Here is a 24,723-nt window from a genome sequence, read left to right as displayed (position 1 = left end):
GATCAGTAAAAGACTAATATGAAATGTTGATCAGTCTCGCTCTCCTCTGTTTTCAAACATTACTCCTACTTAATTGTCCAATATTGGTAATAGGAGTGCAGTCACCACATCTCTGCCTATTCCATCTGTCTCCTTTGCAAACTCATGCTCAACCCGTGCCTCCTCACACCGGTATTCGCTCCGCACAATTGCCTCAGTTGATGGGATTGGACCACAGGCACCTGCCCCCCATTCTTCAGGCACCCTCCATCCCTCCATCGTTCACTCCCGCCATTCACACCCTCCCCCCCTGCTGTCACTCCAAACCTCATCACTCACTCCATGGAGACTTCACCATCAGCAGCCAATAACGAGCTTCAGCGACACGCGTACGCACACACACAAACATGGTGAATGTGAAGGTGACACGCTGAAGGTCAGAGTTTACGACGGAATGCTGAAATGGAGGAAAATGTCCAATAAACACAACAAGAGTTGCAATGTTATTTTCAAATGACCTGAATTACATGAATGCAAGTCATATTTATGCTTTCATGGCTCTCATTTCATTTCCACCCACCAAGTATCTGTCCCTTTTGCTGCCAAAGGCTACAACTAGTTAATGACTTTGCATGTTGTTGTTTGGCAGCTGCAAACGAAAGGTTAATTTCATCACGATTGATGAGAGAAGCTGAGACTATAGGCATCAAAAACATCAAAACAATCAACTGAAATGCACTGAAAAGCTCTGGAGAGTTCAAGGAAAGAGAACAGTGATTTTATAAAAAAAAACAAAAAAAACACATTTATTATTGAAACACTTGAGGGCATGTTTTTGTCAGAGGCTCCTTTCAAAACACAAGTTAAAAGACCACCCTTAGTTTTAATGATCAACCCCGAACACATTTTGGCTGCTTATGAAAATGTTTAATCAGTGACAGGACGGGTCAGGTAGTCACTGTATAATCAATAAATACATCTTCGGAAAGCAATTTTTGATGTACTAATGTTTGAATGAGGACCAAAGTGATGCACTTTCCAGCAGCTGAGCTTTCCTTAGAGCCAAAGATGCTAAGTGGCTAAAAACCCCTCCGGCAAGGTCATTTGCTTATGTTCTGCACATTATCAGCCCATACGAGGCCTTGTCATCCAGCTGACCTGCTCTCTGTGCAGGTCTATTAGTGAAATTATCGCTTCATTGAAGATAATCAAAATGTAGACTGTGCACCCTGCTTCCTTTGCATATATAGAACAATCTCATGCATGGTAATAATGTGTTATATACTCCTTCCTTCCTCTGATTTATATTCTGTTATGCAACAGTGTTTTTCGAGCAGTATGGTGGTTGCATTCAAAATGAAATGCGGTGGATCAATTAAGTAGTTCTCCGTCGGTGTGAACGGGCAGATAAAACAGCAGCTGTAGGTGTGTCGCATGGAAACATCAATTCACTTGAGCTTAAATTAAAAACTTTTATCAAACATGTCAAGTGAGTGGAAACCTCTCTGTAGCAGTACGTACTAATTGGAACATTCTCAGGCTCATGTATGTTTTATGTATTTATAAACTACTGTGCCAGTATGTTGAGTGATGATGAAATGATGTTGATGTTTTGTTTTGAAATCACAATTCTCAGATCCTGTTTAGAATAAAAAGATAAAAGTTTCTTTATGAGGTTTACTTTCGCAGAAATGATCTTCAGTGTGTAAAAAAAAACCCAGGATGCAACCATGTTGGGTTTGTAGGACTGTGTGTTCTTGTATTTGTTACATACAGTAGGTCCGTGTCTGGCTTAAACCCTGACCTTGTCAGGACCAGTAGTCCTAATGGATACCAAAACCTCGTCCTTATATGGCAGAACCTTATTTCTGAGGAAGTGGTTGAGTTTTGAATTGTGGTTAGGTTAAGGTTAGTATTAGGCATCAACTGCTGGTTATGGTTAAGGTTAGGGATGTCAGCCAACTGAATGGAAGTCAGCGAAAGTCTTAAAATGAATAGAAATGGGTGAATGCACATATGTGTTTGCTTTGAGAGAAACTACGAACAATGTGAGGTGGATGTGTTGTGTTCTCAGGTACAATAATAAGGTTTTTTTTAATGCCACAAGCCACAGGGACTCTTCACTTCTTGCCCTAACACACAGTGTCACTTTGTTTCTCTGGAGAACCATTGGAAATGCCTCTCTTTTTGTTTCCCTCCGTCTGCCACGATCACTCTCCTGCTGGCCTCCTATACTGCCCCCAACACACTTACTGTCTCTGCTTCCGTCTCTGGCTTCTTCTTGTGGAAGACGCTCCTCTTGTGTCACTTCTGTTTATGCTCCTCTCCCTGTCTTTGTCGCTCACCTCTGTCTTCAGCTTGCGTGTGTGCGTAAACATCTGAGGCAGCCTCAGACGGGACGTCCGTCGCAGCTTCTCGAGGTGACGCGAAACACGAGGCGAGAAAAGAAGTGTTGAATTCACTTCAACCTCTATGTCTTTAGACATCTTGAAAGATACAGAGTTACAGACAAACACACAGGCACAAAGTTAATAGCGCTAAAATAAAGCAAGTCAATTCACACTGTAACAATCTTAAAAGACCCATTTATGTAACCGGGAAATAATTCATCATTTTTATTATTATGAATGATTTTAGCTGAACTTTAATCAACTTTAATTGTGGCTACAGTCCAGTCGAAGTTAAGAGACAAATAAATTTAAAAAATAAATAAAAACACGTCTCCTGCCTTTGAAGTGACTATTTTGTCTATTTTTCTTCAAACCCTCACTCAATCAATTTGATTCGATTGAATTGATCCATTTGATGACATTTAAAAAAAAAATCCCCATCATGTTCAACTTTTTTAAACAGAGCAGCGTAATGTCGCGTAACCTTATGTGATCACGTCACACCAACATTGGCCTCACTCCACTGGCTATACAGTTCATTTTAGTATAAAATTATCTTATTTGTTTTTAAATCATTAAATGTGCTGGCACCTCAATATCTGGCTGAACTGCTGCACCTACACAGTCCAGTCAGAGCACTTAGGTCGGCTAACCAGCTACTTTTAGAAGTCCTAAAGACCAGAGGTGACAGAGCCTTTGCAGTGGCAGCTCCTCGGCTCTGGAATTCTCTGCCCTGGCACATTAGATGCGCCCAGACTGTTTAAATCATCTTTAAAAACCTACTATTACTTTATGGCACATACTTTTTACTGGTTTGATATTTTTATTGACGTCATTCTGTACAACACTTTTTTTTATAAAATGTGCTCTATAAATAAATTTGAGTTGAGTGGAGATGAAGTTCTGAATAGGTTGTTATTAATCTTTAGTAAAAGTATTTGAGGCTAAAATACTAATTTAACATTCAAAGCAATTGTTATTATTATTTTATAATTTATTATCTTTATTTTTATGACTCTGATGGTGAGCATGCTGTCAATCTTGATGGGTCTGCGAAGATACGCCTCAGGTTCATTGTACTGTTGGTAATGACATGGGAATTTGCATCGCTCCCACAAACATGCAAGTCATTTGACCCTGGAGTGAATGCAGATTAAACACATTCACACTGGTCCAAAAAACCTGTTTTTAAACAGTTTTTCTGACAACTGTGAACGGGATGTTGTTGTTTATGTTTGGTATTATAGTTTTTATTTCTCACCTTTGGGGAAAGTCGTAGAGGAGGAAATGGAAAAGAGGGAGGGTGGGATGAAGCATGGAGATGCATTGTGTGCAATACACTACATCCCTGAATGACTTTGGTTCCCCGGGAGTGTCGCAAAAACATCAAAAGTTAAAAGCACAAGTGAGCATTTAATGTTCAGGTGTGGAACTTCCGTTCATCCGTTTATTGGCAAATTCATTGGAAACATCTATTTGATGTTTGGGATGTCAGCATAGATTGAGGAAACTCTCCGCGGGACTTGTGTTGCCTCTGTGTGCACTGAGACTTGGCAACCGTGTAGCTGTTGCATCTCCAGCTATAGTCTGTCTTTTGCCGAGATAATCTAAATATCCCCTCTGTTTAATTCCACCGCTTGCTTGTGTTCTACGTCTGATTAGGGGGAACTTTGAAATCCTGCCATTGTGGACCGGCGCTCCAGAGGTGACAGCATTTCCTGCTCAATTGCCCCGTGGGGTCAGACAGGGGAGTGAGCGTGTTTGTGTGTGTGTGTAGCAAGGAGAGAACGGAAGAGAATGGGAGATGGTAACGAAGGAGCTAATTGCTTCCAGTGGATTTTGAAATCGAACCCTAGCCCCCAGTGCATGGGCCAGGCAGCGCACAAATGGAATATTGATGACAATGGCGAAAATAAGGGGAAAATGACCCGGCTATATGATCGATATGAAAGCCACACATCTGTGCAGAACATGTCTCAACAGGCAATACATTTCCCCTGGCTTTTATGGATCCGTATACACTTACAACGGGTTTAATATTGCTGAGGTGCACAAATATTACATTATATCAATTTGCTCCCTCTATTATTCATGAGACCAATGTTATATTGATAGTCTTTACAGCTCTGCAGCAACTTTGTAATTACATCACTATAATTAAAACACACACATGGGGAGTCAGACATTCCATCGTCAGGTAACCTTTTTATAGGTAGAATATAAAACTTGAAAATTATTAGACATAATATTGGGCATTGCAAGTCATGCAAGAAAAAAAGGGGGACTGCTCTCAGCATATGGTATTAAAACTGATTTATTGATCTTAAACAACACCAAATGGTGCTCCACTATAAAGGCGCAATGCCTGTAATAGTAAAAATGAGTGAAGTCAGTGTGATGCATCCTCTGCGAACACTAAATGTCTGCACATAATTTGAACCGCTATCCATCTAGTAACAGCTGAGCTACTGCAGTCTAGACTTAAAGTGTCTATTTTGGCTAAAAGGGAAACACAGATAAAAACCTCCACTCCTCAGGTCAGCAGGTCACTGCTCTTTATCTCCAACATCCATTATTTCACACATCACATCAGCCACTATTGGTTATGTTTGTTCTTCGCAGCATTAGGTGAACAGGGATATTTGAGCTGCAGTTGAGACGGACGAGCTAATTAGAGTATATGCCGGCGAGGTCAGGGGAGTTGCCATGGCAATAACCTTTCTACTTTGGGACAGGTGAGAGCAGACGAGATCAGGTGTCCTGGGTGTGTGTGTGTTGCCTGCCTAAAGAAAACAGAGTTATGGAGATAAAGGCTGCTTCCATTGTGGTGTTTTTAAATCATTCATCAGTTTTTAGTTGGTGTAATGAGTGGGTTTAAAATATTATAACGATTCCACATGGGACAAAGGTAAGATAATTGAATCTAATTAGCTAAAAAAAATCAGTCTTAGAAAAAGACAGGCAGCCTTCTTCCCCCCCATTTGTCATTTTTCATCAGGCATACAAGAAAGGGGGCACACGTGACAGTAATTGTATAGCATCTGTGTCCCGAGGACCCGATGAGTCAAGATGAACAATACAACCAAATGGATCAAGGAGCTCAAATCCCATTTAGTTATAGATGGTAATCACAATAGTTACCACACTGTGAACATATCATTTATATTTATGTTATCTCAAAGAGTTTTCTTTGGAAATAAAAAAAAAAAAAAAAAACAACACTGACAGAACTGATGGATCTGCCATGCCACAATTGTTTTTCTTACAGAGCCATCATTGTTCAAGCACACTATTATATTGGTATACAATCTGCGGGCTCCTTTCGCGCAGCCAAAGTCTGTGTAATTTCTTAGATTAGATGCGTGAAATCAGTAGAGATGGAGAGGGCTTTTATGATACTCCAGGGTATATGCTGCTGCCTCTCTGTGCTGTGCTGTCTCAGTGGTAATAATGGGTTTCTATTTATTCTCCTGGCACATGGATGAGGGGTTTTCATTGGGCCTTTGTTGCCTACCGTACTATTTCCTCTTGTCTGTGTTGCCAAAGACATGAGTTTGACGCCAAAGGGAGAATTTATCCATGACCGGAATCAGCACCCCATCATCTCACAACCCCACTTAACTTTTCCCTTTGTCTCTCTCTCTCTCTCTCTCCCTCTCCCTCTCCCTCTCCCTCTCTTCCTCTCCCTTTCTCTTTCTTTCCTCCTCCTGCAGTTCTCTGCCAGCTCCATAACACTGCTCCCTCATGTTTACATATAGCCTGATCCAAAACAACAGTCTGAAGCTTCACAGCCTGCAGCGCTTGTACTCTCCCTCTTTCTCCCTCTCCTCCCTGCTATTCTCTCTCTTCTGTCTTGCCGCTTGTGCTGTTTCTCCTCTCACTCGTGTCTCTCACGACTTTTCTGTGAGCACACAGAGGAAATGAAAAGACACATTGGAAATTGTATTGTTGACAGGTAATGGCATAGTTATTGTTTCTAAGTACCACAGTATGGGCTCTTTTTTTCCCCTGAAGGTTGCAATTTCCCCTTAAAATATACTGTCTAGAACACTGAGTCATAGCCTTGAGTCTGTCCAATTTGACACATAATTGACAATGAGTCTGACTTACAATGGATTAACCCTGACTAGGCTATGTCAAATCACCTTTTAAGAGGTACTTGGTAAAACGTCAAGGACTCATCAGAGAAATACACAAAGAAAATACAACTCCTCTCACTCCTCATTTCTTGTAGAATCTTAGATTTAATTCATCCTTTTTTTGTTCAGTTATCCCTGCATTGCAAAAAGAAAAAGTAATTCTAAGTTAGATAAATTATTGATGACTAGAATAATCTTAAATCAAGGTTCTGGAAGGTTGTTTTTTTTGTCTCGTAAGACACTTGTCAGACACTTGTGTTGTTAACATTTAATTAGTTTCAGTCTTATTTGTTCCATTTTCCGAGTAATACTCCCCCCGCTATGTTGCGTCACCCTGCCTGCCCAGCTGTCTCAAGCTGTCTGGTCTCACCTTACTCTCCGTGTTGATGTAAAGAATGGGCTCAGGAAGTCACTTTGCAGAAGTGGAGTGATATAAACCTCCAACATCAGGCTAAGTTTGATTTATGCACACCATTAGCGGGGAATAGTGTTCCATCATAAGTCGTCTGTCTGTCTAAAGGCTGTGTGCGAAACCTAAACCCACGGTTGTACAAAAATAATTTTATGATCTCAACTGAATGATTGGATTATCATTGCTGTAATTATGGTGAGCAGTGGTGTGTGTGTGTGTGTGTGTGCTTGTTTGATGTTACCTTCTCTGCAGCATACAGCACTTCTCATATTTAATGAAGCCGCCTCATGATTAATGCAGGCACTAACATGGATGCTAAGCTTGTCTCGTGTATATGAGATTCTGCAACGGGAATATAAGGAAAAGTGTCATTCCAATGCATGACATGCCACATTTTGAAGGACGTCAATCATTCGTGCGGAACTATTATTATAATAAACTGCTGAGTGATTGCATTAACTGCCATCCTGAATGATAGGATCATGTGCAGAAACACAGGTCTGAACACTCCAATCCATCAGAAACCACATTCCCCAGCATGCATGAATGCAAACCTTTTCAACTGATGTCCTAGCATTTTTAGTTGTCTTATTAGATACAAATCAGTGCTAATGTCTTCATTTATTTGCAGTCACCACAACAGTATCAACACAGACTAATCCAGGACACATTTTAATGCCACATGTGAATAGTCAGTCCTAAAGATGCATAGTCATTGCATGCAAGACTAGGGCTGAGTACAAGGCCTTTATGTCCTTGTAATTTGCTGTAATTTGCTTTGTAAATCTCTAGATTATGTGCCCAATAAAGAATTGTCTAATCTTTATCACACCATGAATTTCCAATTTGCTTTTTTTCTGTTGTTTCAGCGAGGGAGGAGAATGTGGCCACCTTCCGTGGCTCGGAGTACTTCTGCTACGACCTGTCGCAGAACCCCATCCAGAGCAGCAGCGACGAGATCACGCTGTCCTTCAAAACCTGGCAACGCAATGGCCTGCTCCTCCACACGGGGAAATCGGCAGACTATGTCAACCTTGCGCTAAAAGATGGGGCCGTATCACTCGTCATTAATCTCGGTTCCGGGGCCTTTGAGGCCATTGTCGAGCCAGTCAACGGAAAATTCAATGACAACGCCTGGCACGACATCAAAGTGACACGCAACCTGAGACAGGTAATCGGGGGTTGCAGTGATGGAGTGTGGCGACAGGTGGATTTTTTTTTCTCTTCTCTTTCCCGCTTTTGATTAAGTGCTTCCAAGAGCTTTTGACAGAGAGATGGCATTAAGGATGTCATGTTCTGATTGGTTGTCATTCCATCACCACAGTTCAGAAACATTATTAAAATAGATGTCATGGTTTTTCACTTGATACTTACATGAATATTTTTTGTCATTTATTTTCATGGTCCAACTTTTGTTCTACCAAAGTAGAAGACCACGCAGGGCAAATCAGTCCTTCACAAGTGATTGATGGCTTAGTATTGGTTCAGTTATACTAGGAATAATCCTCTCCCCTGTTTATATTGAACTTGAGTTATAGGTGCCAACCTATAATGATTGTATAGTTTGATATATTTTGATCACACTCTTCTTAGTTGACATTTCTGCGCTGTTTGTATAGAAAATAGACTTTACTGTTAAAGACAGAGAGACTTTGCTTTAAGGCTGTACGCTAATGTAGTTTCAACAACTCAGGTGATTCTGCTGCTTTTGAGGGCGTTGTGTTATTTGACAGCTATTAACCACTTTCTTGATATAGTTCAAAATTAGCTGGGTGTTGTGTGTTGGGTGCTCTGTTTTAGTGTTACATAAAAAGAGAGGATTACAGCAATGAACCCAGTGCTTTGTGGAGTTAGTGCCGTCTGTATATCATGCAGTTGTTCACTGTCCTGTCCTGGGTAACCTTTAGTCTGTCTACAAGTTGAGCCTGAGCACTTAGTGTTGCTTGCAGAGCATCACATCGAAGCAAGTGCCAATTTTCTGACATCACTGTCAGTCAGCTTTTGCCCCACAGGTTAGTAAACAGTGTTAGTCAAAAATCCCGACAGTATATCTCACAGTCTAAGAGCCCGGGGTTTGCTGGGTCTCTTATTTCTTTCCCTTCTATCTACCGATCTGTCTATCTTTCACTATCATTTTCTTTCCTCTCTGAAGGGAACTCTTTGACAGACTGAGGGTGAAAAACACTACAAGTTTTGTTGGAATTGAAGTCATCCTATACAAATTTTGATCTGAAAGGCCCTGTACGTCACAGTACAGTCTTTCTTTTTTTCATTTCCTCCAGGACACCGATATAGAAAATTTGGCTAGGATGGCCACAGCGAATCTTGACAAATCTGACAAATCATGTAGTGTTTATTCACCACATCACTAACTCATCCATGTTAAAAGTCATTTTTTTTACTACTAACCGATATCTAACCAACTAATGTACTAACTAACATCCTAATTCTTCATCGTTGCTTTTGGTTTTTGTTTTCTGTCCATCCTTATTAACAACCTTTTTTGTTCACTATTCTTTTGATTTCCTTTCTTCCCCTTTTTCTGGAAAGCAATCAGGCATTGGACACGCTATGGTAAACAAACTACATTGTCTGGTAGATATCATTCTTATTGTCTTTTTTTTGGGTTTGCCGTGTGTCCCCTCCCCCTCTCTTCTTTTATTTGTATTCTTTGAGTTCCATCCTAGACACTCTTATCAAAAAATGAGGAGATGGGTTTGTATTACCAGGCAATTGTTTCTTCGCTTCTTATCAATTTTTTCCCCCCTGACCTGCCAACAACCTCCTTCTTTAACCCACAATACCCCATCCTGTTTTTGTTTTTTTTTTCACGTTAGCTTTTACTTTTTTCCTCTTCGTTTCTTCTACATTACTACAGATTTTTCAACAAGTAAAAAAAAAATCTACTTCTTTGCCTTTGTCAATAAGGCAACTTTTTTTTTTTTTTTGCACAAAAAAGTCCCCATTTTTTGTGAGGACTGTCATTCAGAACTGACAGAAGCTTACCACAATCCCAAAGATGGTGACCTCGAAACCGAGCCCTAAAAGAGAATCTACCAAAAAATGGCAACCCTTGACTATCATTGCGGGAGCTCTGACAGTTGTTTCCAACTCACAATGGCGCATGGCATGCCCACACCTCATCAACCTCTTAACTCCCAACTCATACAACCTCAACCCTATCAACAAAAATAACCACTAACACTCTAATTCACTTTCCAACTATCACTGTATCACTCACTCTGCCCTCCCCCGTGTGTGTTTTTGTGGCACGCTGGTGAAAGTGGTGTTTGTGTGGTTTGGCCAACCTTGATCAACCCTCACGCCTGGGCCCATATGCAGAACATTTCAAAGAACAAGCGCACTGATCCTGGATCGGTGTGTTCAGTGACATGGAAAACATGAAACTCCATGACACTTGAACCTGAGATCAAAGATCAGCATTAGCTTCTCTGAGAGTGTGTTTGACTATGGGCTCTGGTCTTGATTGTGCATGGGCATCTGCACCCCGTGTGGCCTGCTCCAGCTTTGCATGGCACCATTGATCCACTTACTCCCTTAAATGTCCAATTAGGTGTGTTTAATTTGCCTTCTACCAGTGATGACCTTGGTTTGCACATTGATGTGGTGTGAAAAGCCTTTGTTTTGCATGTGTATGGATTTATAAATGTAGAGGTGAGCAAGAGAGAGGACAACACGAGAGAACGTGGGACGGATGGTGTGAGAAAGGACGTGCGTGCGAGTGTAGGCGTGCGTGCACACGTCAGTGTACCTGTTTGTGTCCTCATGTGTGTGTACTGTACATGTGTGTGTCTGCAGTTACCAGATGAACCCCGAAACTAAGACAAGTGCAATCAATTTGTCCTTGGTTTGAACATTGTACTAACCCTCCCCTCAACCTGAAGTTTCAGAACCAAACCCAGGATCCATTCTCTTACCCCCATCAAAGATAAAGAAAATATGCCTGTCCCATATTTTCTTTACCTGTCCTGTGAATCCTATGGCAAATTATTCCATTAACAAAAATCCAAACGCTGTCTGGTCCAAAACAATCCGCAAGCCGCAAGTTACTGAACGATTCTGTTCAAGAAAAAAAAAAGAAAAAAGGTCAAATGAGAAACCAACCTCCACAGCAGAACCGAAAGAAACGTTCAAATAGCTCATTTTGAATGCAGACCAAGGAAGTAAGTGTGTTTTAGACACAGCATGGGATCAAATACCAGACTGTAATGGCTGGGCTTTGGCTATGTGTTACCCCTCAACAGGTGACTATCTCCGTTGATGGAATCCTCACCACCACTGGCTACACCCAGGAGGACTACACCATGCTGGGCTCTGATGATTTCTTCTACGTGGGTGGTAGCCCCAGCACGGCGGACCTGCCGGGATCTCCAGTTAGCAACAATTTCATGGGCTGCCTCCGAGAGGTAGGAGTGACTGAATACAGATGAACACAGACAGATGTACACACTTTGCACTAGTTGTTCATCCCAAATATTGTGTCCACATTTGCATGAAATTCCAGTTTCTCCTTCGGGGATGAGTTGTCATACACACAACTGCTTCATTAGTGTTTTTCCCAGCAGGGCCGCTGTTTTGAAGACATGGAGAAAAATAATAATCAGCATACTTTCCCTGAGAAGGAAATGAAAAGGGAGGAAAATAAAATTGCATTATCAATTAAAGCTGCTGAGCTGGCAGAGGGCGTATCAGACTTTTCAGTATTCCCTTACTTAATGTAATTCGTAACACTTACACCAGTTTGTGTGTGAGAAAGTATCCCAAAATTGCTTCTGTCACATGTAATTTGCAGCATCAGCTGGAGAGTGCCGCTAAAACGCCTCCCCATGGGCAGCAGTCTGAAAGAAATATACGCCTGTGATGAAATACAAAAAAGTGCTGTTGTTTCGAGACATTTATAATGCATTTGCTGGCTCTCAGTGCCCTGTTATTTACATTTTGCTCACTATTACTTATTCTGCAGCAAGTAATGATAATAAAGGGAAGTACGGTGACTCTTTAGAGGTGCAGGAAAAAGCAGTCGGCCTCGATTCCTTCTGTTTCCGTCTTTGAAATTTCATTATAGTTTTTCTTCTTTTTTTTAAACTTGAACTATACTGTGTCACAGTGCAGAACCACACGACAGTATATTGTCATCATCAGTTTATGTGATCATACACGTAGAGCTCTCATGACTATGTTGGCTGATCACCACCCACATTGTTGAAATCTGATTAAAATCTGATTAATTATAGATCAGGTGGGACGGATCACATTCGTTACTACTACTGTGACTGCCCTCTCGAATGGCTCAAATACCCGTTTGCATGGTTCATCAACAACAACGACAACAACCGAGAACATCTTTTTTGTGATGCGGGACATGTGTAAGATAACGTACGATTTACCATTATTGATCCCACATAAGGGAAATTCAAAAAAAATTAAAGCTACCCCAGCAAATGTGTCGGTGAGATTTAGCTTTAGAGGACACTTTTCTCCTTCATTGCTGTTTGAGTTTGCTGTGCCTGCAAAGTGCTGATATACGACAACAAGGCTCAACACATGCACATGGACAAAAGGCTGCATGGATTTTGACATTACCATTCACAGTCACATGGCAACATGTTCGATGTATTTTCTAGGTCCACATTCTGAAGTGACTCAAATCTAATTTATCCAATATGAGTAACTTTAGCCTGGTAATCTGAAAATAGGTTGTGGCTAATGTATCTGAATTTAGAAGTTCATTTTATATCTAAAACCCAGATGCTTAGACTTTATTTACTGTATGAGATTATAGGACTGTTGTACCTTAGATGATTGCAGTGTTGCCACACACACACACTTGGTAGTTTGTAATTTTCACAACTTTTTACACAACTTTCTCTATGTTTCTTCTATGCCTATAGCGTTGTTTACATCTTGTGTCACCTGGTGACATTCCCACTCTGCACACAGAGAGTGATAGTTTTATGTCAAGATATACACAGCCATATTATGCTAGTAAAGCAAGACGTCCACAAAAAGCTCCCACAAAAAAAAGTGAGAGTTGATAAAACTGGTTAAGGACTTTAACGCTATAAAATCCTCTGGTTCCCGCCTACCCCTGCCTGCACTGCCACTGTATATTGTTCCCTCAGTACAGTCTGATAGTATTGCTTCACAGAGCTTGTTTTTAGATGAGAGAGACATACAAGTATTGTTACATCAATTGTGTTCCTGTAGACCATACAGAGACAGAATAATGATGTTATGCACTGCAGCTTTTACCTGCTTGCTGAGAACGTTGACTTCAACCCAGATAATGGAAATGTGACCAAAGAAAGCCACATTTTATTGTTGTTGTATTTGAAAAGCCCCCATAATAATTTTTCATAATAAGTTATTAAAAGGACATTAATATGCAGCCTTGTCTCATCCCCTCATCCTTTTTATTTATTTAAAATATTTATATATTTTTTAAAGAAGAGGCGGTAATGCTGTCCTGCCAGCCCTAGTGCAGCACCTTCTAACATTCCTTTCACATAAGCTAAACTACCGTCTTTCAAACCGCGCTTTTAATTCAGTCTGTTTGGAGTGTGCGAGCATATGCTCGCTCACGCACACACACACACACACACACAGATGCATGTGCTCGAGAAAGTCACCTTGTCTGCACTGTGTTATGTTTCGGCTGAGTGGCTCAGGCTCTTGTTCCTCCAGTCATTACCACATTGGCTGAGGCATCCCGTATCTGTCTTCGAACTGCCGTGATACTTTGTGTTTTTATCTCGCTCATAAACACACACAACCATGTTGTATAAAGAGATGAACATTTCTGGCACTGACCCAGCAATGACTTTACTTTTACCTATAGGCTTTATGAATAAATAGTTTACATGCCCTGTGGGTTTTTTTTGTCAAGCGCTCTATCTTGTGCAGCGAGCGTCGACCACTAATTAGATGGTCAGTATGTAAATGGGGGTGTGTGACTTGTCATGTGACTTGTCATGTGACCTGTCATATGTCCTTGTACTGACTTGTGCGATATGCTGGGACCAAAATAGTATACAGTAATTTAATAGTAATGATATTAATCACTCTATTTATGACACACTTTTCAAAACAAGCTCACAAAGTGTAGCAGAATAACACTAGAATAAACTATTACATTAGGAAATAAAACTCTTCACAACATGAAGACAACAGATGATATAAAATGTATTTAAAAAAAAATAGCTGTGACCCAATAAAAGCACACTTGTAAAAGTAAGTTTATAAAATGGAGTCCCAGACTGAAAATACCTGGCCATCCTCAGTCCTCAGTTTAAGAGGACCTTTAAATGAAGACCTCAATTTATGGCCTGACTCGTAAAGTGAGAGGAGATCAAAAATATATTTGGGAGCAGGACCAAAACATGCTTTAATAGTTGTCATTAAAATGTTAAAATGTGTTGGCAGGCAATGAAGGGAAGCTAATATAGGTGTAATAAAATCTATGGCACTCGCAACATATTTCCTGACTAGTGTCACTCTATGACCTCTGATAGTGGTGCTTATCACAGAATTTAGAGTAATGTGAATGGAAGTTAACTGGCTGAAGAAGAATTTGATGGGATAATGGAGATCAGCAGTAACCTGTGCTTTTACCTTTTTTAGGGAAACCGTGTATTGTCCGGTTCAACACAATCATTTTATGGTTGTTTTGTAATATTGATTAGAATTGCTGTATCATGATCATTGGTGTGGGTCATGTGTTTCAACCCTAGTATAAATGTAGTCCAATACCATTCACTCAGCTTTGGAAAAATTGACTAATTTCTGGGATTTTATATGAAAGTGAACAGAAATAAAATATACACATGGAGGGACCTTATAACAACAATCTTAAATATAACATAAACAGCCGCAGTAATGATCCCCTTGGTGATCCACAGCCTGTGTTCTAGGATCTGAATGCCCCTTGTTCTCGTGTTGGATTTCATGACACTTCTGTATTCATGGTTGTGTTTCTGCAAGACAGGGTAGGAATTGTTGTTTTGCACTTCCTGACAGCCATGGTAGTTGGTCCAGGATAAAGCATGAAACATAAATGAGCAGTTGTGCCAGTACAGCAGGCCCACTAACACATCTGAAGCACCAAAATAGAGCAAGCCTCATGCCACTGTTACTCCACCTGTATCGTGGTTGTCAGGGAAATGTTTCCACATCCACCGAGTGAACTGGAGACATTTTGTTTTATGTACAGTATCTTTTTTTTTTTTTTTTTTTTTTACCTAAAGCTATCTGTTAGAATTTTTACTAGGCTATGTGCTATATGTGTTTTGCCTAATTGTTTATTTGATTGTGCCTCGGGTTAGTTGGTTTATGTAGCCAGCTTAGTCATTAGCATAGTGTATGTTTAAAGTTTAATTCACTAGTGGCTGAGGCGGACACAGAAACAATGGGTAACTTGTCCAGAGACCATTCTTTTACCCTAAACCTAACTCGCTTGTACAGTTCTCGGAATAATCAAGCAGTCAAAAGTACACTGAGGTTGTTAGAATTACTTTATAAACATAGAATACAAATGAGTTTATATGCAATCGCACTATTATATACATTTTCTGTTGTTGACATCAGAATTCCCCTGCAAGCCTAATGTGGCCTGTTTGACATATTATTGCAGTTTCCTTTATGACACACCTAGCAATTAAGATTTAACATTAGCTGTCATTTGATTTGGTCTCGCTTTTCTCCAAACCCTGGTGTTGTCCCTGCAAATGTCTGATAAATAAATGGTGAATAAATGGTGGTTTAGCTCCTACACCCTAAGATGATCAAAGCTTAAACATCCTAAACAGTATCCATTTACAGGCCATAAAATCAAAAAAAAAAAATCAGCTGTCCCTGGGTGATAATTCTGTTGTGTAGTCTTTAGTGACCTCTTTTCACTTCAAACAAAGTTATTTGATACATTCTTCCCTCATAATGCAGCTTTAATTATATGTCACAGACTGTGATACCGAGACAAATGTACCTTCCGCGTGTTTCTAATATTATCCAAATGAGTGTGACTCAGCATGAGTTGGCCCTTGAGAGCGTGCATTGGGAGGATGGAAACATGGCAGTGATTCACCGTGTGGCTGGATAGTGGTGGTGTTGTGCGGTCCTCAACTGTTCATTATGTTCTGCTCCATGATGCAGACACAAGGCCTTATGCTACACGGGACCGTGGAAAAGAAACAGCGGGCTCCTTTTGTGATCTCCTTTCAATCACAAATCTCTTTGATCAATCCATTAAGCCTATAGTTGTTTTGTTTTTTATGGACTGGATTTGTGTAGTTACACACACACACACACACACACACTCTCATCTACACTTACTCTCTATGCATCAGTTTTTTTTGTCTCTCTGAATATCTCTTTCTTTCCTACCCTATATTTATTCTTTCCTGTCCTCTTTGCCTCTTTCTTTGGATTCAATACCCTCAGGAGAAGACAGAATGATTCAGCAGACTGTGGACCATTGCTTGGAGCTCAGTAGCTCTGTGTGTGTGTGTTGTGTTTGTGTTTCAAAAGCTACGGAAGCAGAAAAGTTACTGCAAGAGTGATAATAAAAGAGATAATAAAAAGGTGATGGATAAGTTGATGGAGCCCTGCGTTGCTACAGTGATACCCCACTGGTCAAACTGTGTTGAAAAGGCATTCACTCCAGGGTCAAATAACTCTGCAGATAGATTGTTATTCGATTGGGCTCTATTCCTCACAAATTCCTGACTCATTTCCAGAGCAACCATATAACACATATTTTTTTTCCGGCCATTACCACAACAGCTAAAAAACAGCATCAAATTGAAAGACTGCTTATAGGCGGTCTGAAGTAAAAGGTACAAAAAGGTGAGAACTGCTTTATTAACTAAGTTGTTGTCGTTTCTGGTGTGGCATCACAATTCACACATGGGTGGAAAACTCCACATGGCAATACCGGTTCACCCATTCATTTCAGTGTGAAAGAGGCTTGAGAGAATGCACCCTTTTCACTCCTCTCTGTCCGCAAGAGAGATGCTGTGTGTGACCCTCACAGCGCTTCCCTCGCTCAGTCTCCACTGCACTCATTTGCACCCAAAGGCAACATGGGGATGTCATCCATGCTCAAACACAGAGCCACATGTCCCGCCCACGCTCGTGTTCTGCCATGTGGACGACAGTGTGTTACAAAACCGAGAGGCGAATCCACAGCTGCCTGGCTCGCTCTGTGTTCAGCCTGATGTCAGTGGGGCCACACAGCCAATGCCTTCTCCATCGTCACCGTTAGCTCTCACAGTATGCAACCCCTCCTTCTGGTGTCAGAGGGCACCTACATGTTACCACTGGTGCTGTGTAGTAGTAACACGCATGAAACCATGGGGGAGGCTGAGGTATGAGCTTCCATTTCTGGTGCGAGAGGAGAGGGGCTGAGTGTTGGAAGTAGAAGAATGTGGGGTTTGATGATGAGTAACCAGCAGGGAAAGCGATATTGCAATGAAGGAGGTGTCAGTGTTTAGAGGGGAAAACAACAAGGGAGTGCCTAATGAATTGTCAGCAGCTGGGGAACGTAAAAAAAAGTAAACCTGATATGGATGCAGATAAAGAAAATTATGAGTCAGTGAGAAGGCACACAGAAAGAAGGCAAGGGACCCATATTTGGCATTTGACTGGAACACTGTTGTCATCAATATTGTATTAGTCACCCTACTAAATTCAGGCAGCTCTTGTTTTAACCTCCAATAAAAAATCCAAATGCCAACCCCCGGAGTTTAATGGGATGTCTTCATCTTTCACCTTAAACTGGTTGATGCTGAGCTGTGACACGTCGTTGCTTTAGAGGATTTTATGTATTCCGAAACAGCAACCGCAAAAACCAATATGTGACAGTACAAAACTACATTTGCTGGAAGACGTTTCTGAATATTTGAGTCACTGTCCCAGTGAGCACAATTACACCTAGAACAACGGAAAGCATACGAGATCCATGATGTACTGCTGACAAAGCTAGAACTGTGCTCTTTCAGACAGCTATAAACAGAGACGATAGCTCATTATCTTTCAATTTTTGAAGTCTCTGTCATTAACACTGTGCCACACTATACTACATCTGAAATACTCTTGAGTCACGTTCCACAAGGAAAAAAACAAACCACATGCACACCCACAGTGTACACAAATACTGCCAAAGTTAAACTCTAATTTATTGAATTTGCTAGAATAGCAGTCAGTTCTTAAGCTCACTTTGGCAGTTTGTTGACTAATAGTTTGATGTTTTTGGAAATGCAGTTGGCTATGATTTCTTTTTAAGTATCTGAAAATGTTCCTTATAAGATAAAAAAAAAAACTTTATTTTTTTAATTATTATTTATTTTTTTTCCTCACATAAAATGACACTCAAAGTAAACTTACACAAAAAAAACAATATAAGAGTAGCAGAGGGAGAAGTAGAACACCATGAAAACACAACAGTCACTGAATATCTTGGCAAAACATCACCAAACCACCATCTACTCCTTACCAGGAACCACATTCAGTGATGGAGACAGCTCAAAAAATAGATACTTTCATCCTGTGCATATGGAGCCATGTTTCACTGTGCTATATTTCACTCTGACAGCTTATGTGACAGATGTATCACAAGTAGAAAATGACAGGTAAGACAGAGAAGTAACACGGGTGGAATCTTTGAACGTGACACTTGATGTGCAGTGTCTTGGAGGAGACAGTGGAGGTGTGACTACAGAGGGACAAGTTGGGAGAAATTGTATGGGCACATTTTTATGACATCTTTAGCATGTTGTGCTGCTATATTCCCTCAATTATGAAGCCAAATAATAAATAATGGACCCAAATTACACAAAAACACATCCATGCATGCCTCCCAGGTGATCTCTAGTTGGCATGGGACACTGGTTTCAAGACATATGGGACCTGCAAAAGTTGCCTACAGTGTGAGTTGTTGAGTAACATGACCCCACCCCCCTTCAGGTTGGTGCAAGGGTATCTAAAACCCCTATTCCGAGGCTATAGCTCTGCCCAATGCCTGATTTTGAAAAATGCCAAGAAGTGGGCTGAGAGCTGAGTGAGGGAGAAGAGAGGCAATAGATCTGCCGATGTTTATCACAAAATGTATAATTTCAATACAAAACTGTGGAGATCAGGTACTAGATACAGTAGCTGTATACACTGGTTTGCACCTGAAAAAAGTGGTTTAGTTGCTCTTTAATGGTACAGTGGTTGAAGGAGGTGACATTTTGATACTGTGATATTTTTGCTTAAGGTTGTCACACTATGAGAATACGATACCATCCCCTGCTCAGTCTCTAGTGATATAGTGTATGGTCTGTTGGTTTTATGTGCCGAGAAGATAAGATTTGAAATATCCAATGCATAAAACTCCACTGCGATAAAATATTAATGGAATATGATTTCTTTTAGAGTGAATGTAAAAAATGTAAAAAAAAAAATACCAACCTTTAGACTGAACAACTGGGAGCTCAAACCAAAGCAGGACAATATTGTTTGTAATCTGGATGGACTCACTCTCATATTGTTACATAATTGGATCTCGGCTATTATAGATATTAAATTCATATTCTTTGTCAAAAGAAAAAAGACTGACTATTAGAGCTAGTGATTCATCCGTCAGTCGTTTAATTATACTGTTAACATTGATCTGTCCCCCAGGAAGTTCTTGTTGTGTTGTATATGCTTCTGTCTGTGCAGTTACATCTGTGGATATGTATTTGCATGACATGGTTTCCTGTGTACGTGTGTGCGTTTGAACAGAGGACCCCATCTGCAGTTTTTCTCAAGCACCTTGTGTGTCTTTGTGTATGCGTTTGTGTTTTTATCTTCAGTCCACTTCATTGGACTTACCCTGCTTCTTCATTAAGATTTGGGTTAAATCAGCAGCTGACAACAGCTGTGGCTGAGACCAAGAGGACGTGCGCACTGATCTGAAGTAGATTAGGGAGGAGATTGTGCACGACTATATATTTGTGCGTGTACACGTGCGTGTGTGTGTGTGTGTGTGTGTGTGTGTGTGTGTGCTCGCCCTGTGCTTCCTCCCACCTGCCCTTCCCTCTCCCGGCTCCATGTAGCCTTACCAGAGTCGATCAATACACCATCCAGATGCAGAGATGAAAGATCGTGGCTTTATGGAGTCGTTACAGTCCCTTGTGCTTGCATTATGAATGGGCCCCATAAGGCTGTTGATAGACCATGGGATGGTGAAGCAAAGCGCAGGCATAACAAAGGAAAGGATGTGGTACACGTAGCCACGGTAGTCAGTTCCTCCTTTACAACATCATTTCGATTAACTTATCGATCAGCCTGCAGCAGAACAGACAAGATCATAATCCCAAAGCAGATTGGAGGTGGTTGATTGTGAAATTAGTGTGTGCCAGTACAATGCTGCAGTGCCTGAAAGAGTTTGTAAAGACTTTCCTCTGTCAAGGAAACTGAGAGTGATGACAAGTGTGTTGTTGCTCTGATGGAAAATTGTGTTGTAGATTTCTAAGGCTCTTAATTATTCTGTCCAAAGAAATATGTCTCGCAGACAGAGACTGAGCGACGTGGACCTGAAGCAAGTTGGATTGATTTGCATAGAATGGCATAGTGGTCATCACAGTGTTATTAAAAAGCCACACTGCAAATGAGAAACACTAAAGCATCTCTTATTGTGTAATATTCAGTTTGTTCCCATGCCCTGTAAACTAAAGGCTCGCTGAATGAGAAATGCAAGGTATTTGGCTGCAGAAGAAAACATTGCTGTTTCAATGAGTGATGGTCTTTGAGCTTTAGGGCAGCTGTAATATTTTTGTGAAATATCATTTTTTGCAACAATCGCTGTGTTTTTTTTTCAAGTAATATGTTGAAAAGTGGCTGGTGGAGAATAAAGAATTGGTACATGACATTTGTCTAAAGAGAATATCATGGCATGACGATGTGGTTAAGGTATTGGTGCAATTATTGTGTCCTTAACAGACTTTAAGCCAAACACAATATAGATGTACTTGCATATGTGCACAATACAACAGCGACATTCAGTTTTATTTACTCTACTTTGGAATAAAACACCTGATTTATCTAACTCCTGAAACAGTGTAGGCATCCAACAAACATTTATTTGTTTTCCTGGTTATGGTAAGTGGAGAAATTTCACCTATACTGAAAAATGGAATCTTGAATGTTTAAAACGATGCCTAAGTTAATTTTATTTATTCACCAAGAATGCTCTTGATCAGCCTCTCAACTGAGATTGTTTTGATCTAGTGAGAAACTCATGGTTTGATTCGAGTTTAATAAAAGATGCATTTTCTTGCTATTACGATTTTCATCACACTTAATTTTTTCCTTGCATTTACTTAATAATTTATTACTTGGTCGAACAGATTCAGTGCATAAATATTATTTTCATGCAAGGGCCGCACAATTAACAGTGGCTTGAGACAGAATAATATTCACATTTGAACAGGCTGCCTTTCTCAGAGAACAAAAACAACAACACCAGATAAAGGCATTACATGAATCAAAAGATGTATTAATAATCAAATAATCAATGCATGGAAATCGCAGTCCTGTGCATTTCTAATGTTGCTTCCTGTTCACACAGTAATACATTGCAGGTAGACACACATTAATCTATCTACATGATCTCCATTAGTGTGGAGTGTTAACAGTAGACTAAGTGCTTTGCTAATCACATTGACAGCTTCATCGCGGCATTTGTCCTATACATAGATGTACACATGTGCACAAACACACACACACACACACACAATTGTATTTTAAAACCCTGTGGCACATTTAATCAAGATATCTCCATTTTTGTCTGAAATATTTTTTTCTTTCTTCACAGTTTTGTTTTCCTTTATTATTACAAGCTTGTTTGTCCCCCCCCCCCCCCCCCCCCATCCCTCTTACCCGTCAGTCCTGCTTGCTGCTCAGGTCACCTGTGTTGATTTACTGTCAAATCTTCAAGGATTATCAGTAATCCCACAGCAGCAAAATCTGTTTGCTGACAGCTGTGCTCCCTCTAACAGTGTTGCCTTTCCTGCACACTCACTGCCCTATATACTATAAGAGGCCTGTCTTCCTCCTCAATAAGGAAGAAAAAAAACATTAATTTTCCACTTCAGTGAATTCCAATTGACAATTCTCTGCTCTCCTTTTCTGTGGTATTTTGTTGTATTCGACTGTAATGTGGCGCTGCTTTCTGCTTGTATGGATTAGGGGGTTGAGCTGAATTTATCGTGAGTAAATGGGTATGATATTGGGAGTATTCTCACAGGGTCATGGATACTCCTGTGGGGGCCACCGTCAATTGATAAAGCTCGCTGCTTTAAGAACATTAGGGGCGATGACTCCCCCAATAATTTAGCCATTGCTTCTCACGCACTTCATCCAGTCGGCAGGTGTTTCATCAAATGAAAACGCAGTAATGGATTTGTGCACAATCTCCATTTCACTGTGTATAAATTGAAGTCAAAATAGAAAATGACTGAGAAACAAATTGGGCCCCCACACACCTTAAGATATTAGTTTTATTGATCCTGCTGTCCTTGAGCCAGCAATATGTAATTTCAACAGAGAATGATGCTATTAGAGTATGACAGTATTTGCACTGAGAAGTCATTCGCATGGGGAAAAAAAATCTACCCTTTGCTGCACTGGCAAATTATCTCAGATATAGTGAACAGCGTAGAAAACAAACTTGCAAACAAATTTGCATTGGCATAGAATCGTAATCTTTACATTTCGGGGTATGTCATGTATTGGTTTAATTATACAGTGTATATTAACCTTTGCACTTCTTCTCCAGGTGGTATACAAGAACAACGACATCCGCTTGGAACTGTCCCGTCTCGCTCGCATCGTTGACCCCAAGATGAAGCTCCAGGGCGACATTGCCTTCAAGTGTGAAAATGTGCCCACCCTTGACCCCATCAACTTCGAGACTCCTGACTCCTACCTGGCCTTGCCAAAGTGGAACACCAAGCGCGTGGGCTCCATCTCCTTCGACTTCCGCACGTCTGAACCCAACGGGCTGATTCTCTTCACCCACGGGAAGCCCCAGCACCGGCGGGATGTTAAGGGCCAGAAGAACAACAAGGTGGACTTCTTTGCTGTTGAGCTGCTGGATGGGGGGCTATACCTGCTGCTGGACATGGGCTCTGGGACCATCAAGGTCAAGGCCACACAGGCAAAGGTCAATGATGGGGCCTGGCACCATGTGGACATCCAGAGAGACGGTCGCTCAGGTAAGAAAAGAGGGGAGAGTAAAGGGGAAAATATGACTAATAACAGGAAGTTTACCAATAAGTTACTAGTTAGCCAGTGTTGTCTGCCACTGTCGCCCTCCCTGTAAAATGCAAACACACGGGGAGACCAAAACGAGACAAGACACCAATTCCCATGATCCTACGCTGCTTTTCAATGTAATTGAACTAGGTCTTTTGTTATAGTTTTGATTGAGAGACCCCTCGTGGCAAGAGCTACACGCTGTGCATTTAAATTCTGTTTAACATCACTGATCAGAGGCCGTTAGAGTTGTTCAAGTATTGCTTTCATCGCGGTGCTTTGGCAGCTCATTCCATCAATATTTCTCGTTTCCCTCTGTCACACACAAACTAAAGCACACAATCAAGAACGGCTTCAATCAAAAACTGAACTCTCGGCTTCACTTAAAATGTGTGGCCTGTGGCCATAAGTTGTAAGGATTTATAGGCAGAGACATAAGAAATAAAGCCCCACTAGTGTACTGTATATCCTAAAATAATCACATATACAATAGTGATGATTTTCTCCGTTAGTATTGATGTAACTTAATTTGTAGTGGCAGTGTGTCATCATTTGTCATATCAAACAATTTTGGGGAATTCATTGAAAAAAAAAAAAAAAGCAATTACTCTCATTATTCCAACAATTGAGTTGTTGGTGAAATTGAATTTCAGTTTATTAATTTTTCTACTGACAGACAAATTAATGAACCAACTGAACTCAACAAAAACAAATTGCCTTTTACACTATGTTAGACACAGAGAACAGAAGCGTTCAACCGCATCCTTTTATCAAGTTTTGTCATTCTGCAATATGAGGGTTAATGCTTCTTTTTTCTTTTATTTATTTTTTATTTTTTTTTCAATAAAACAAATACAGCACTGCAAATTCACAGTTTAGCCACCACAATAGAACAGCACCAGAAGAGAGTCAGATATAATCATATCACTTATATTTATTCCACCTTTTTTCCCCTGCAGCACATCCACAAAATCATGTAAATGTCTTCAACATATTCATTTCAGCAGTGATTTATTGCGCGGATAAAGTCGTATCTCTCTCTCGATGGATACGTTTGCTACCCCATCACTTTCTCCCATTTGCATGGCATCTGACCTCAATACATGGCCAAATACACGGAGAGCATTAGAAGAAGATTATATTAGAGAGAAGGGGTTCGGAATTTGTGTTGCCCTGAGCTCCAAAACCTGCACTATCTCTGCGTTAGTTGGGATCCTCCAGAGGACTCGCCGTGTTAGTCGGCACTACAGCCTGTGTTATATATCAGGTTAGAGCAGCCAATTTAGCCGTGTGTCAGAGCTCGCTGCTTTGATTAATCACCGGCACAGCCCCAGTGCGATAGCGGGAGTAGAAAGTAGGATTTTCACGGGGAAAAAGAGGAATGAGACAGATATATGGATACCAGACTGAGCGATGGTTAAGAACGGGCATAATCACACTTGTGGCTTGAGTGAAATGATAATAAGAGTTGCGAGTGAATTAAATTTCTTGTCCACGTGGAGCTGTA

General features: G+C 40.7%; 1 protein-coding gene across 7 annotated transcripts in view; it reads left to right on the top strand.

Annotated features, from left to right (window-relative positions):
- The window catches only part of LOC131443170 (neurexin-3b), a 267,752-nt gene that overhangs the window by 45,411 nt on the left and 197,618 nt on the right, over positions 1-24,723 (top strand). For 4 of the 7 annotated variants that reach the window (XM_058612574.1, XM_058612576.1, XM_058612575.1 and 1 more), the window contains exons 1-3: positions 9,471-9,515; positions 11,186-11,347; positions 22,738-23,176. In XM_058612574.1, the coding sequence (XP_058468557.1) occupies positions 9,492-9,515; positions 11,186-11,347; positions 22,738-23,176 (625 nt within the window). In that variant the 5' untranslated portion in view covers positions 9,471-9,491. Of the gene's footprint in view, positions 1-7,789; positions 8,092-9,470; positions 9,516-11,185; positions 11,348-22,737; positions 23,177-24,723 lie in introns of those variants that run through there. The other 3 variants (XM_058612578.1, XR_009233577.1, XM_058612579.1) reach the window with 3 other exon arrangements.

The sequence above is a fragment of the Solea solea genome, chromosome 17, assembly GCF_958295425.1.
Source record: "Solea solea chromosome 17, fSolSol10.1, whole genome shotgun sequence".
Taxonomy (NCBI): domain Eukaryota; kingdom Metazoa; phylum Chordata; class Actinopteri; order Pleuronectiformes; family Soleidae; genus Solea; species Solea solea.
Note: the sequence above shows the minus strand (reverse complement) of the source record. Positions and strands in the feature narration are given on the sequence as shown.